This window comes from Benincasa hispida, chromosome 5 (genome assembly GCF_027475165.1).
Source record: "Benincasa hispida cultivar pf3 chromosome 5, pf3_genome.v1.1, whole genome shotgun sequence".
Classification (NCBI taxonomy): domain Eukaryota; kingdom Viridiplantae; phylum Streptophyta; class Magnoliopsida; order Cucurbitales; family Cucurbitaceae; genus Benincasa; species Benincasa hispida.
In genome coordinates, this window is record NC_143482.1 from 67,569,297 (window position 1) to 67,586,213 (window position 16,917).

At 35.0% G+C, this 16,917-nt stretch overlaps 1 protein-coding gene across 1 annotated transcript; it reads left to right on the top strand.

Moving 5' to 3' along the window:
• Positions 1-818: 818 nt before the first annotated feature.
• Positions 819-3,839, top strand: ACD32.1 (alpha-crystallin domain 32.1). Its single transcript, XM_039030918.2, has 6 exons — positions 819-1,590; positions 1,785-1,886; positions 2,018-2,249; positions 2,416-2,533; positions 2,994-3,158; positions 3,455-3,839. The coding sequence occupies exons 1-6, from the start codon at positions 1,492-1,494 to the stop codon at positions 3,489-3,491; spliced, it is 753 nt and encodes a 250-aa protein (XP_038886846.1). The 5' UTR covers positions 819-1,491; the 3' UTR covers positions 3,492-3,839.
• Positions 3,840-16,917: the final 13,078 nt, after the last annotated feature.

Genomic DNA, 16,917 nt, shown 5'->3' on the forward strand with positions numbered 1-16,917 from the left:
TATTTATCTATATTTATATTATATAAATCTTATTTATACTATTGGCTATGAATAGATAGTGACATTTTAGGATGAAAATATTTTTAGAAATTTTGTTATTTAAAATATTTAAAAAAGGAATATGACTTTTCTATTAACAATTGTGGTCCTTTAATGTGAAGATCAGACAAAATACAGTGATTGAATATTAATATCTACGGCTGATATTTTACCTCCTCAATGGCGTGGCAACAGTTCGTCTTTAAACATAGACTTTCGCTTATCTCAAAGGTCCCCACTCTTGTCACTTTCCAATGAAAAAGAAAACAAATTAGTAAATATCATTTCGATTTTAAAAAATCAAATGTTTAACGAACTAGGTATTAATTTTGAGTTTTTATAATTGAGTTATGAAAGTGTATGTTATTCGTATAGATAGTAACTATCAAATATTTTAAACTTATATGGACTTTGTTTTTATAGCCTCAAGATCTCCTTTCATTTGAATATATTCTTAGTGTATTCATGTATCCCTCTCATACTCGAGTATTACATCCTTATCATTAGTTTGAAATTAATTTTTACCTATTTCGACAGAAGAATAATAGAGGAAAATTTTGAGATATAGTGAAAGCATAAGGAAAATTTCTAGTAGTACAATAGTATCTTATCCTTCCATTCAACATTTGACAAGTCCTTGAAAGATATACTATTTGATTTCATGGATCCTTCATGATTATTAAATACTCATCTATACTTCTTAGCAAGCAATAAATGGTAATGAATGAATAACGTGCTAAAAAAAACATAGTATTATAATTGTTTCTAAAAATATATTTAACTAAATTTCAATACTTAAAAAGTACATGACTCATTTTAAAAGGTCTAAATGTAATCGTACCCAATTCTTAAAGATGTACATGAAATTGCCAAAATGGAATATTATGTATTTGAGTTAGAATCTAGTTCTCGTTATTCTCGTTCCTTAGATTTTAGGTTTTCTCACTTCTTTCTCTCTTGTCTCTTACAACTCATTCTCACTCTTTGTTATTAGCTCTCATCTTTTGCTCTCACTATTTGTATTAAAAGAAATCGAATAATTAAATTGCAAGAAGTAAGATGCGATAAGAGTCGAGAGTCTAGTACACATACAATATAATATTTTTTTTTTTGTTGAGATCTCATATTGAAAAAAAAATTAAACGACTTCTCTTTCTTTGTAAAAATAGATGAACTATTACTCTTATATTCAATTATAATGAATAGATGAGCTATCCCTCTCCTATTCAATTTATTTTAGGACGTGGGACAAATTCTATTTTGTATAGATACAAATTATCTCAACCAAATAAGTAAGGTCAAAAACGATATTTTAAGAAAAAAAAAAAAAAATCTTGTATCTCCCACTTCTATACCTCCTCGCGCCAACCACTAATCACTTGTTCACTGCAAAGGCCTCGCTACAGTTTAATTCAATCTCAGGGTTTTCTCCAGCTTTTCGGCAATATTCTGATGGAGCATCACGCCGGAAAACGCAGACTCGACGTCCTTGCCGCCCACCTCGCTCCCGCCGGCGATATTTCCCCCGCACATGGCCATGTTCTCCCTGCGGTACTCTTCTGTGTATCTTTTTTCCCGACGAACTCTTTTCTTTTTTGGGTGTAAATTCTAGATCGTACAGTGTTATTACTGAAATTTTGTAATATACGTTTGATTGATGCTATTGGGTACCCATTTTGTCTGTTTAAGGATTTGGGGTTGCTTGATTTCTTAACGTGTTTATGTTTTTTCTTCGGGGTGATTAGAATTGTAGTTCTGTCATTCGAAGGTGCGATAATAAGACGTACTTTGCAAGACAAGGATCCGAAGCTTGTGGCGCTTATATGAGGCAGGGTTCAACTACAGAGGTGATTAACTTATGAAATTGAATTCACTGTAGTAGTGATTGAACACTTCACATTTCTTTCAGAACTTTTGCTCTCTCTTTCTGGAGACCTTGGTTTTGTTCTCTTTCTCTGACCTTAAAATGATATTTCAGGGTAATCAACGGTCTAATTCTCAGGCGTTTTGGGATGTCTCTGAAGGACCATTGTATTCAAGACCTGCAGAGGAAGGAAGGATTCCGAGTGTTGGAATGGAACAGCCTGTGGCTCAGAATTTCAATTTGATTGCATCTGAACCTCCATTGTTTGCCAGGGCATGTTTGGGAATCAATGAACATAATAACCATTTCATTTCAGAGATAAAACAGCCATCCTCTGGATCAAATGGTTGGTTGTTGATTTTTCAATTAGCTATTGATGAATAGATAAAGCTGAATGTACCTCAGGCTCTTGGCCACATGATGTTGAAGCATAGAATTTACTTCTTTTTCTTCTTTAATGTGAATTGAAAAGGGCATACATATTTACTTCTATTTTTCTTATTCTAATACAGGAATTGGTGGATTGTCTCCGAGGATGGATGTGGCAGAATCGGGCCGAGGTTATGTATTGACCGTGGAAATTCCAGGAGTCAAGATCAATGACATTAGAGTTGAGGTCGATGACCAAAAGTAAGACAACGATTTTATAAAGATTCTTTGAAATTTGAGATTCTTTGAAATGCTTTTGTAATTTTATTCATTGATATATCTTCAACACACTTCTCTTATGGGACTTGGATTTAAAAATTGAAGAGAAAAATGATGATGGAGAACAATCTTTTCAATATGTTTTCGATAATCTTTGCCTCATGTAAGCTTGAATGTTAGCATGAAACTTATATATGAACTATTAATATGAATATAGGAATATAAATGGGGTGGATTTGGGTCAAAATGGCTTTATCATCCCTAACCCTGTGGGTCATTTTAATCCTCTCTTAAAACAATCTCTAACTAACATGAGATGATTACAACGCAAGGTTTTCTATATGATATCACGTTAAATTACTACAAATCCAAAAACTCAAGTAAACTTAAATATGAGTGTATAAATACATTGATCTGATAGTGGAAAGCTGTTCTCTGGCAGGTTGACTATAATCGGCAAACGCTCAAATCAATACTGTGAAGTAGTAGGATATTCAAGCGACTCTATCTCTTCATATCACAAGAGAGAGATTTTACAAGGTCCTTACCAGGTTGTGTGGCCACTTCCAACCAACATTAACAAGGATGGAGTATTAGCTGAGTTCTGGTAAGTAGCAAGATGCCAGTCCTTCGCAACGTTACATCTGAATAGCTTTCAACTTCAAGCTGTCCATCCCAGTATTTTCATGAGGCTAATTCTGCACATGTGCCCACAATGCCTTTTCTTTTCCCCTTCACTCGTGGATTTGTATGACAGATAGCCAAACTGCTCATTTTCATACCCTGTTTTATTTACTTATTTTTTTTAGTTTTTATTTATTTATTTTATTTTTTTAAATAGATAGTTCACTCGCTTGCTCGCTAATGGCACGGTGGTGTTGTCTTCTTTTTATGTGGTTGCAGGGATGGATTACTGCGGATTACTCTACCAAAACTCTGAGTGTCATTTTTCTCAAAGGCATGCGCAAGGTATATGGTACGCGCAAATTGCTCCCAATCTAAACCATCCAGTATCTTTACATCTATACATTACATAGGTGAAATATCCAAAGATGGTTTATTTAATACATCTACAGTATTCATATGAATCAATGTGGATTGCTGTCAAAATATATATGTATAATTATATATGTATACGTATATCTTTTATCTGTGACATGTCTGGTTGTGCAATGTTGTTTCTGGTAATTGCGTTTGGCTATTGGCTATTGGCTATTGCTATGATGGTTTTTGTATTCAACTTATAGATGAAGTTGGCTTATGTTATATTATATTTAAGTTTCTATTATCTTCTATCCTTTTTGGTGTGCCTTAGGGTAATCACCTCAAAAATATGTGAGGGAGCAATTTTTTGGGAAAAATATTATAACTACAAGATATGGTTGGTTGATAATTATGTTAAAATATCTTTTATTTCATTTATCAATGAAATTGTTTCTCATCTCAAAAAAAAAAAAAGAAAAAAGAAAAAAAGACACCGAAATAATGTTTAGTTTTTATTGTGGATGCTTGGACAGATCCTGTGGAATCTACACATGTTTTGTTGTCAATTTTGATTCTACATGTTGATGAAGAATCAATATAATCACCTTAAAGAATTCCTGGAAATTTAAAAACATTTCCAACTCTCTTCTCTTGTCTATTCACAATATTAGGAAAAAACAAAAATCCTAAGAATAACTCTAGTGGGCAAATCTTCTTATTTGCTTAATTTCTTGCTTTGTGCTTGTGAGTGTTTGTTTATAGATTTTCTTTCAGGGTGTGTTTGACCCAGAGTGTTTAGAAGTAGGAGTTGTGAACTCCACTTATTGTTTGCTTCAAGGAGTTGGTGAATCCCATGCTAAAAAAATATTATTTTTATATCTAATCAACTCCTTACAACGTGGGTCTTAAGAGTTCATAACTCTCTAGATTTTATAACCCTTTACTTCTTACCTTAAACACCTTAAAAGAGGAGTGGGTTTTGGAACTCATCTCTATGTTAAGAACATTACTCACATGAGAATGCATTAATTTTGCCAACGTGAGTTCGGATCAATGATATTGATATGACCTCTGTCTCAAGAGGTCAGAGGTTCAATCATTCACCTTGCAGTACTTAAAAATAAAAAGGAATGCATTAATTTGTTGATCATCATTATAAGCATCTTAATGGAGTTTTCTCAAATATAATCCCAATGAAACTTTCTTATTACTTTTCCTCTAATCAGATTGGTGTGTATATTATTAATTCAAAATTTGAGGCGTTTCTAAATTGATATTTCTACATAAAATTAGACAACAAGAAAGCATTTCAGATGTTTTTGAAGTCAAATAAAGACGCTACCTGCAAAGTACCTAAGAATTATGTAATAAAATTGGAAACGGTTGGGATAACTACTATACCTTTTGGATCAATTATCTCCCCTTGTATGAATCTAATTGAGTACTAATAAACTAGTAACAACAATAATAATCAAATAAGGACATAGACAATTTTAACGTAGAAAAATCCCCTCAATGTGAGGAGTAAAAAACCATGGACCAGAGTCAAAATCTCCACTATAATCAAATAATGGATATTTTACAAGTTCTTCGTAGTCACAACTAGAGGCATATACAAATGTATCTCAAGATTAACAATCTCGGCAACAAATGACAACAAATAAAGAAGAATAAAATTATAAATGTCTCACTTGAATACCAACCAATTATCCACGGTATCTATCTGTAGATAACTCCAAAATTAAATCTTTACTCTCAAGGTTGAAGACCATTGTGTTAGGAATTCATTGTCAAAATTTTAACTTGATCGAACTGCGAATTGTTCCCTAAATGGTTGAAAAACTTCGTTGTTGGATGAAGCTTTCTCAAATTTTCTCACTGCTGTTTTTCTTCTTTTTCTCGCTCTATGTGTCTGCTTGTTTATAATAAAATAAACTAATGCCCGCTTAATGGGCTATTCACTAAAAAGTGAAATAACCCAACAAATATCCCTGTATTTCACTTTGTGGAAGAACTTGCCACTCCTACGACGGAACGACAAAACTCAAGCTTCTCTCTTGGTAGATTTTTTGTCAACATATCAAATCTATGATGATCAATATGTACCTTATCAAGTTCAAACAATTCATCATTCAAAGCATCTCTCATTCAATGAGACCTCACATCTATATGCTTTATTCTGGAATGTAATGTAGCATTCTTACCAAGATGAATAGCACTCTTATTATCGCACTATATCACATATCTATGTTGTTTGAAGCCAAGCTCCTATATAAAATGCTTCATCCACAATATCTCTTTGCAAGACTCTGCTGCTACAATATATTATACTTCAGTTGTATAAAGTGCAACACATTTCTGCAACTTTGACTGCCAAGACAATGCACCACCTGCAAATGTCATCAAGTAACTGGAAGTAGACTTTCTATTGTTTAGATCTCCTGCCATATCTGAATCAGTGTAACCAGAAAGTACTGGCTTTCCACTTCCAAATGTGAGCTTCAAACTAGAAGTGCCTCACAAATATCTCATGATGATTGCCTCCTAATGTTGTTTTCTTGGATTGGACATAAAACGACTACAACTCCAACAACATGAGCAATATTAGGTCTATTACATACCATGACATACATCAAGCTCTCTGCTGAAGTATAAGGGACTTGCTCATATCTTGCTTTTCTTTATCTGTAGAAGGACTCAGTTTGCTACTCAGCTTGAAGTGACTGGATAAAGGAGAACTGATCGGTTTCACTTTACTCATGATGAAATACTCAAGCACTTTCTCCAAGTATTGCAACTGTGACATTTAAAACTTCTTGGATGATTTGTCTCAAATTATTCAAATCCCAAGAATTATTTTGGTTGGCCTCAAATCTTCAAGGCAAAGGATTTGCTCAACTGTTTTTTCAACCTATCAATTCTTGAAACATTCTTGCCAACAATCAAAATGTCATCAACATAAAACAATACTATAATAAAATCATCACCAGAAAACAAAAGCGCAATGATTAGAAGTAGTCTTTTTGTTGCCTTATTCTCTCATGACTGACTCAAACTTCTTGTACCACTGCTTTGGTGCATGTTTCAACCCATAAAGATTTTTCTTCAATTTACACACCAGATACTCTTTGCCTTTCAGCCCAAAACACTCTAGCTATTCCATATATATTTCTTAATCTAAATCCTCATGAAGAAAAGCAGTCTTAACATCCATCTACTCAACCTCTAAGTCAAGACTAGGTGCCAAATCCAAGACTACATGTATAGAAGACATCTTGACAACTGGAGTAGAAATTTCATCAAAGTTGACACCTTTCTTCTGACCGAACCCTTTGACAACCAATCTCACTTTGTAACACGATTTTGAGGTATGTTCTTCCTATTTCTGGTGCAATATCAAAAGACTAATTTTTGAATGAAATAGTTCTCCATCAAAACGAGAGAGAAGGATCTTATTTATAGAAGAAATTAGTTACAAGATGACTTACTAACTATTACAATATCTAACAATTAGCTAACAGCTAACAATTAACTAACTCTTTGGTTATTTACAAAAAGGGCCTTTCGGCCTTACACCAATCCACCCCTCCCAAAATCAAACTCGTCCTCGAGTGAGTTAAGAAGCTAAATAAAAGTCTTCCGAGGCATAATATGGCTTCAAATCAGCAATATTGAAGATGGGATTGACATACCATATTTTTCTAGTACTTTACATCGTCTAAGCTGTCTATCCTTCAATTTATTATAAGTTCCTGTAGGAAATTGGCTTTTACGTAAATGAACCATCACAAGATTTCCTTCTTCAAACGTTACTTCTCCTTTTGACTTATCCTTGGCTTCTTTGTACGACACAATTGTTTTTCTAAGTGATCACGGACTTCCTTGTGGAGTTCTTATATTCTTTCCACCATATTTTCAACTTCAATACTTACACCCACAAAGGATGGTAAGTTGACAAGGTCAAATATGAGTCTTGGAACCCGAGTATATACTACTTCAACCGAGCATCTTTTGGTTGATTCGTTTTTCATAATATTGAAGGCAAACTCGGCTTGTGCAAGGGTTAAGTCCCATTGTTTACGTCTTGTGCCACTCAAACAACATATAAGATTTTTCAATGTTTTGTTGATTACCTCCGTTTAGCCATCTGTTTGTGGATGAGATGTAGTACTAAATTTTAGTGTACGTGTCAAACTTCTTCCATAGAACATGCCAAAAATGGCTATGAAACTTGACATCTCTGTCTGATACGATGGATTTAGGCACTCCATGAAGTCTAACAACTTCTCTAAAGAAGAGGTTAACAAGGGAGATCACGTCATTCATTTTCTTTCAAGCTAGAAAATGAGACATCTTGCTGAAGCGATCAACAATCACCATAACTGCATCATAACCCCATTGTGTTTTAGTAAGTCCAAGTAAGAAACCAACTGATAAGTCTTCCTAGATGTGGGTATAGGCAAAGGTGTGTATAAGCTGACATTTGTGGAAATCCCTTTGGCTCTTTGGCATACGACACGTCTTCTAACAAAACTAGTGTCTATTCGAATTTGTGGCCAATAGTATCTCATAGAGACTAAGTCAAAGTCTTATCTTGACCAAAATGTCCTGCAATCCTCCTGAGTGAGTTTCCTTTATTAGAGCCTCTTGAAGAGATGCACGTGGGATACATAATTGTTCATCTTTGAATAGGAAACCATTTACAATATGAAAATCTTCTGAATTTATGAGATTAGTGCAATTGTACCATACCTTCCAAAGTCTACATCTTCTTCATATAATTCTAGAAGGTGGTTAAATGTAATCAATTTAATAGATAAGAAGGTTAGCAAAGAACTCTTTCGACTTAAGGCATCAACTACCTTGTTTTCTTTGTCAATTTGATGCTTGATAACAAAATCAAACCGTTGGGTGAAAGAAATCCACCTTCCATGCATTCGAATTATGTTCTTTTGAGCTTGCAAATATTTTAAAGAGAAGTAATTAGTCAACAAAAGGAACTCCTTGGATAGTAAGTAATGCTCCCACTGCTTTCATGCTCGGACAACAGCATATAGCTTTGGTTCATAGATACTCCATGTTTGCCTCGAGGTGTTGAGCTTTCTTTCAGTAAAATATTCTATTGGATGGCCTTGTTGAGACAAGACACCACCAATCCCCACGCCACAAGTGTCAACTGTAACCTTAAATGGAACTGAAAAATCTGGTAACTTCAAAACATGGTTGGTGCTCAACTTCTTTTTAATACAATCAAAGCTGGTTTGTTGCTTTTCACCCCATATAAAGCTGCATTTTTTCAAACAATTAGTTATTGGGGCTGTCAACGAGCTGAAATTTTTAATAAACTTCCTACAAAATGATGCCAAGCCGAGGAAAGCTTGGATGTCCTTCACTATTGATAGAGTTGGCCAATGAGTGATTGCTTCAATCTTCTTTGGATCAACTTTGATTTGATTCTGGCTAATTAGGAAGCCAAGGAATGCAATCTCCTTCACAATAAAAAGACACTTCTTGTGATTGACATATAACTTCTTTGCTATCAATACTTGAAATAACCTTTGAAGGTGCTGTAAATGTTCCTCGAAGCTCCTGCTATACACCAAAATATCGTTAAAATACACTACGATAAATTTGTTAAGGAAATGATGAAGTACTTGATTCATAAGTCTCAGGAAAGTGCTTGGAGCATTCGATAATCCAAATAACATAACTAGCCATTCAAATAGTCCTTCATTAGTTTTGAAGGCCGTTTTCTACTCATCTCCTAGCCTTATACATATTTGGTGATATCCACTCTTCAAGTCCACCTTAGAAAAGATCAGTGGTCCTCCAAGTTGATCAAGTAGATCACTTATTCGAGGGATGGGAAAGTGGTATTTCATAGTGATCCGATTGATGGCTCTACTATCCACGCACACTCCAACTACCATCTTTTTTATGAGTAAGAAGGGTTGACACCACACATAGGCTTAGACTTGGTTGAATATGCCCTTTTTTGAGCAAATCCTTACTATATTGATGAAGAATTTTGTATTCCTTAGGACTCGTCCTATAGTGAGGCAAGTGTGTTAATGTCGCTCCTGGAATTTATCAATGTGGTGTTGAATATTTCGTAGTGGGGGTAACCCCTCGGGTTCATCCTTCAACGATGGGAATTCATCAAATAATGTTTGTATTTTAGGAGGAATTTCACCATCTGGCATGTCATTGGACTTTTCAGCAACAACAAACCTCAAAATATCAACTTCTCTTTCTTTTATTAAAGTTTTGCCACTGATTGTAATAAACAAGTGACTGTTGTCTTTTTCTTTTACTTAACCCTTTCTTTATTCTTCTTATTTAGTAGGAGTAATACAATCTTCTTATCCATCCATTGGAATTTATATGTATTTTATCTCCCCTTGTGCAAGGCTCGAGTGCCAAATTGCCATGGTCTCCCTAAAATGATATGATATACATCCATCTCCAATATATCACACACAATTTGATCTTTGTAACCACTTCCAATCGAGAGGGGAACAATGCAAATCTCATTCCCTTGAACCTCTCCACTCTTTTTCACTTAACCAATCTTGTAAGCATTCAGGTGAGGCTCCACCTTAAGGTTCAATGTTGTCACAAGCTTTTTGGACAAAAAGTTTTCACTACTTCAACTATCTATAATCATATTGCACACCTTTCCATTGATCGTATGTCTTGTCTTAAAGAGACAATGCCGTTGAGGGTTGGATTCTCCTTTGGGAGAAATTAGCACCATTTGGAGAACACAAGATAATCTTTCTCCTTCATCTAGCTCAATCAATTCAATCTCTTCTTCATGTTTTTCACTGTTTTCAATCAAAATTTTGCCTTCTTCATCCACTTTTTTTCATTGGGGGCATGCATTTGAAAGATGGCCATGGCCACAACAAAAACACTTGCCTAAAGAAGGCCGATTGTAAGGATTTTGATTCTTCTTTTTGTAGGCAACTTCTATCTTTTTCTCTTCTCATTCATCATGGCCTTCTTTCTTTTTTCCTTTGGTTGAAGATGGAAAGTTCGACTGGTCAAGGATCTTATTTGGGGAATTTCTCCTTCTACTTGTGGAGGCTTCCCATGCTTCTCTTTTTTATGAAGAATGAATTTCATTTATTTCCTCCATGGTTTCAACAAAAGAAATAGCATCAGATAATAAGTGATAAGATTGTAATTTTACCTTTTCTTTGATGTCCGTAGGCCTCCAACAAATTTCACAATCAAATGTTGCTCATTCTCAATCAAGTTCATTATTCCTCCTAGTCGGTGGAACTTTTCAATATAATCAGCCACTGACCATGCTCCATACAAATTTTGATATTGGTTGTACGACTTTTGTTCATAGTTGGGAGGAAAAAATCGTTCTTTCATCAATCTTTTCATCTTTTCCCATGAGTGAATCAACCGCTTCCCATTTCTTCTCTGGTTGATTTCAAGTTGATCCCACCACGCCGAGGTGCCGACTTTCAACTTTAAGGCCACTAGATGCACTTTCTTGTGTTTAGGTATATTCATGTAGGTGAAGAAATTTTCTGTGTTCTTAATCAAATCAAGAAAGGTTTCAATGTCACGCTTCCCACTGTACATTGGTAAGTCAATCTTCATTTTGTAGTCATTTGAATCACCTCTCATCTCATATCTCTCGCCCCTTCCTCTTCTTGGCACAAAAAATTCTTCTTTTTGATCATATTCACTAAATGAGTCTCATTCTTACTCTTCTTGAAATCTTTCTTGGACAATCAGTTTTTTTTTTTTTTGGATTTTCTTGGAGTTGTCTATGAACTCTTGGAGCTCTTTCTTGGTGAATTTCTTGCTGATTCTTACCCTGTCTTAGTTGTCCGCCGCCTCTCCTTCCTCTTCCTCCAAATGAATGGTTGAAAATTCTCTCGATTTTGAGGTGCTGCAGCCAGCATATCAACTCTTTGAGTAAGGGTTTCCATAATTTATTGAAGGCTCGTTAATGTTCTATGAATTCCCTCAAACGAATTTTCAACGGACAACAAACGTCATGTTATAGTTCTTAGAGAAAGGGTGGGGGTTTCTTCCACCTCTTGTTCTTGCTCGTGAATGTCTCCTTCGATTGGCAGATTGACTCTTCTTCTAGCCATTGGTCCTTAATTTTGGAGAGCTCTGATACCAAAATTTGGTTCAATACCAAAAGGCTAAATTTTTGAAAGAAATTATTCTCTCTCAAAATGGGAGAGAAAGATCTTATTTATAGAAGAAATTAGTTACAAGATGACTAACTAACTATTACAACTACTAACAATTAACTTGTTGGGATTGATATCCTAATTCTCCTTGTGATGTCGTAGTTTGTAAACTTTTTGTAAACATATTGTTATTAATAAAATAAATGTTATTTTATAATCGTTTACTCAAATCTAATAAACTAAGATCTGTGGTTATTTTACGTAGCTTAAGCATGTATGTGAGACATACAAGTGGATCATGCCTTAAGTAATAACCTAAATGGTCTATAGTAGATGGATAAAGGAAGGATACCTTATGGTGTTGACACTACGGATACGACCTGCTTTGTAGATGTTTACAAGTATTGTAAAGTACTACAAATAGTCTGATCCGGACCATTCATGTGGAGACATGCAAGCGAGGGTATCCTATACAAAGAGTTTGTATAAGACCGAACCACGAAATGATTAGTCTCTTTATATAACGCTGCTGATAATTGAGACTTACATTTCACTAAAATGACCATAGGTGACATGACCTTAATCCTGGGTGAGTTGGGAACTCCTGCCTATGAGGGGTGTCCTTTGATTAGTATGAGTGGGAGTGGCTAGATTGCAAACTCAACAAGCCCTTTTTGGGGATTCGTCTGATTAGGGAGCTGGGAACTCAACTACACAAGACGGAATTCATTCATTCACCGAAGCTGAGGTAAGTAGATAAATTACTCTTTTAAGGGCTGATTCCGGATCTTGAACATAGTGGCTGCACCCTCTATTTGAAAGAGAGGACTCAGTCATATTAGGACTATGACTCATTGTTCATTAGAGAAATCAGTGATACTTAAGAAGTTAATGTAACTTTAGGGGCAAAATGGTAAATTGATCTAGCTGTACTTACGAGCGATTTGTGAAGAGTCATTGCACTATTGATTGGTTATATCGATAAAGAAATATACTTGCAGTGCGAAGAGTGTAGTTGTCGGTCTTTAGTTGATTGACCAACAGTTAACGGATGGTGGATCTCGTGACTAAAGAGTTTAGTAAATTATTCACGTACTATTGGAGCTTCAAGCTACAGGTTTATAAGGTCCTCTTGGTAGCTCAATGGGTTTAAGTTGAGAATCAGATTTTGGGTTAGTTTGAAATGTTCAAATTAACAAGAGGAAATGCAATTATATGTGATATAATTTATTTGATGTACTAGATACATTAATTGGAGGAATTAATATAAATATGATTTATATTAAATACCATGAAATAGAAAAAGAACTATGGTTTATATGTTTCATATGATGAAATAATAAAACTATCAATTATTATAAATATAATATGAAAAGTTTGTTATCATATTTCTTTATAATATATTAATTATATGATCATTAATTCTTTTTCTCCAATAACCGAATTGAGTGGGAGGTTATTGGAAATTTTATGGTAACTATGAGATAAAAGGAAAATAGTTTTCCAAAATTAGATTGATGATTCATTCAGAAATAATCTCACGAAAATGACTATAAAGTAAAAAGTGTTTTTACTAAGTGATAGTGTTGAGAGCGTACACGATCGAGCTACGAGTTTACTATACGATAGTTACTTACTTAATCGTTGCTACACGATCGAGTAGTAAAGTCTATACGATAGGCTTTATCTTCTAAATGATCGTGTACATCGTCTATACGATAGACAGTCTTTATCTCCCACTTACTCGATCATCTACTTCCTGTTTTCCTCAAACAAGATCATACAGAGCCCAAACCTCCTAGATTCTCACACCGAGAATACTAAGGTAACACTTGTAGTGGAGTTCCAGTTCTGTTCGAGGATCGAGTTGGATTCGGTTGGGTTGGAGGTGCATTCAGACGTTTGTTGAGATAGTGTTCTGTTTATTGCGTTCGAGTTCTTCTTTGGACGCATTGGAGAACGATCGAGGGATACTTGAAGAAGAGTTCTTCAAAGGTATGCATACTCTATCACTTGCTTGTTCCTTTCTCGTAGCATACTTGTAATTTTATAATTATGCATAATCTACTCATTTCCTTTAAAACTGTAATAGTTGCGATCATTCTTAATGAGTTTTGGAATGATCCACTTCCACTGCTCAAAGGATCTCTAATTAGATTTTCTTCAATTGGTATCAGAGCCAGGTTGTTATGATATTCCAAATTCCATCATTGTATTGAACTTCTTTTACCGTCATGGTGGGTTTTAAGTTTTCTACAATGCGTTTAAGAGTTAAATGTGTTTGTGGATGTGTTGATGGATGTTTGCGGAATGATTACCTCTATTTAAAGCTTTCTTTAAGTTTACAGAGTGTTAATTTGTAAGGGCCCCTGCGTTTTTGGATATAATTAACACGTAATCGAGTCTTTATTCAAAGTGTTTGAAGTTTTTTTAGTCGTTCTTGATGAAATTTCGAAGCATGGAGATGCTATTCTCATCGAGGAAGAAGACCAAAGGTTAGTCACATTGTATAGTCCAGGTTAAATGATCGTTCAAATTTGGCTAAATGGTAGTGTAGAATAGTTCTACCCAATCGTGTAGTATTTACTAAACAATCGTATAGCTGATGCTAAATGATTGAGTAAAGAGTTTACTCTATCGTGTAGCATTGGTTGCTCGATCGTGTGGACGCTTAAGGTAAACGATTACATAGAGCTTTTAACACTCATCATTTAACAGGCGCGTGCACTAAACGATCGTGTAGTCCAATATGCTTCATCTCATAGTAACTGGCTACACGATCACCCAGTATACGATACTTTATGCTTGCTTTGCGATCATTTAGACGATTATGCTTCACCGCATCATTTTCGTCTACTTAATCGTTTAAGGCATGCGTTACACGATGTGCGCTGCGTGATCGCGTAACCTTCATGCTTCATCACATAGTCAAAGGTACTCGATCGTTGCTAAACGATCGTTTATGCTCATACAGCGTTGCTAGACGATCACAAAGAGCTGTTACACGATCAAGGAGACATGGTTTGGCCCAGACCGTTCAAGACCCGGTTTGCCTGTTTGAACTGGTGGACTCAATGCTCTTTGTAACAGTTAGCTTTATTCTTAAGGATTTGAAGCTAATTATCCCGGTTCATCAAATTTTATCTAATATACATGATATGTATGTTTATTATATGCCATAATGTATGACATATAGATTTAAAACACACCATGGGCTATGCATTTATTCATGCATCATATATTATAAGTGTTATAATATAGTAAATCATGAATAAATTACAAGAAAGCATGCTCATGCATCATATGATATAAGAGTTATATTTGTGCATGCATTGAGCATATTCATGCATCATCTTTATATTATAAGAGTTATAGTATAAGGGTGTATGAGAGCATGTATACTTGTTTCATTACTTTGTTATATAAGAGTTATATAAAAGTAGTAATGAATGAACAATGCATGGAGCATGACACTTAGGCTTAGTTATAAGAGTTATGAATGTGTTGCTTTTCATTGTGGTTGGTTTTAGTTGTTTCCTTTTATAAGAGTTATAATGGAAATTAGAATAAAAATCAATAAGAAAGAGTTGCATGCGAACTTAGGTGGACTCATGTTTTAAAAGGGTTTTAAAATTTGATTGAGATAGACCGAAGTTCATGGTTCTAATGAGATTAGATACCTAAGTTTTTAAATCGGTTTAATAGGATTAAATTGATTTAAATAAAAGGTTAAATTTGTAATAAATCTATCTATAAAGGACCTTTTGTCTAAGGCTAGTTTTGGCTAGGCTAGGGTATTTAAGCTGACGGAAACGGAACACCCCTACTTGGGAACCTACCTAGAAAGGTGAATTAGATAGATTTACTACAAGCATGCAATAGTTGATCAAAGACTTTGTTAAAGTGTTTAATGAATGATGATCAAAAGTTGTTTAACTTTCCAAAGTAAGAGTTACTTTTGGGTAAACCTAAAAAGTCACTTAGTTAAAGTCATTACCCGTGTTTTTCTAAGTAAACTAAATCCTAGGTTCTTAAAATACTCAGTGTGAGGAATATATATATATATGATATGTCAATTCCACTCACGTTTCTCCCTTAATGTTCACACCGTGAGATTCATGTTTGGCCTCGTGGTGTCTTGGGAGCATCCCCCTTCGAATGGTATTTGCATGAGTCAATATCAAGGTGGAAGCAGAGAGTATTTATAGTGAGTGGGTGAAAGATGTATGTCAACATGTCCCACGGTCTCCTTCATTAGTTTGCACCATGAGATCTTCTTGCACGACCTTGTGGCGCCCTGGGAGCTTCCCCCTTCGGATGGTTTGTGCGGTTGGTCAATATCAAGGTGAAATCCAGAAATGGATAGGGTCGGTTTATTTTTTGCCCCAATCGGATTTTTCCCTTCGGATTGGCTGCTTGGGGCGGAACTCTAGGATCTAAACTAAAGGATCACACTTACGGGAAATTGTTAAGCAAGTTAATGATTTCTTGACTAAATCAATGATGGCTAGTTGTTATAGGAACAATAGTTGTTCTAGTGTTAACAACTGGTTGAGAGTGTCTTAATTCAGATGAGGGATAAATTGACTGCCTTTTTGTGGCTTTTGTCCTAAACCACTGAAGCATCATTGCAAAATTAGATGTCACACGGGGTTCATTTAGATTTTGCTAAACCAAATTAGATCTTGTTTTTCAAGAGTATTTGCTAAAATCTAATGTAGATCAATGTGTTTTTTTTTTCAGCAACATGTCATTGTTTGATTTTCTGTTAGTTGTCTCTTTTAATTTGACCGATTACATACATTGGAAAGAGTCTGTTAAAACGTATTTCGTGATAAATGACCTCGAATTTTTCATGGTTGAGGAGTGTCCTCAAGTCCCGACCCTTGATGCACTGCGAAATGTTCGTAATGCATATGAGGTGTGGATGGAGGCTAATTCTATGGCCCAACTTCACATTTTGGCTAGCATACCTCATGTATTAGCCAAAAGGTTTGAGAACATGGTGATTGCATGTCAGATCATGAACTCGTTGCAAGAATTGTTTGAATGTCAATTCTTACTTTTTGAGCAAAAAAGGATGGATGACAAAGAAACCAGTAGTGTCAATTCTAAAGATAATCTCCCATCTTTCTTGAATGTCAAGGAACTAAAAGAGAAAACAATTGTTGCTGACTCAGATGAAGTTCATCGGCGAGAATTGTTCTCTAAAAT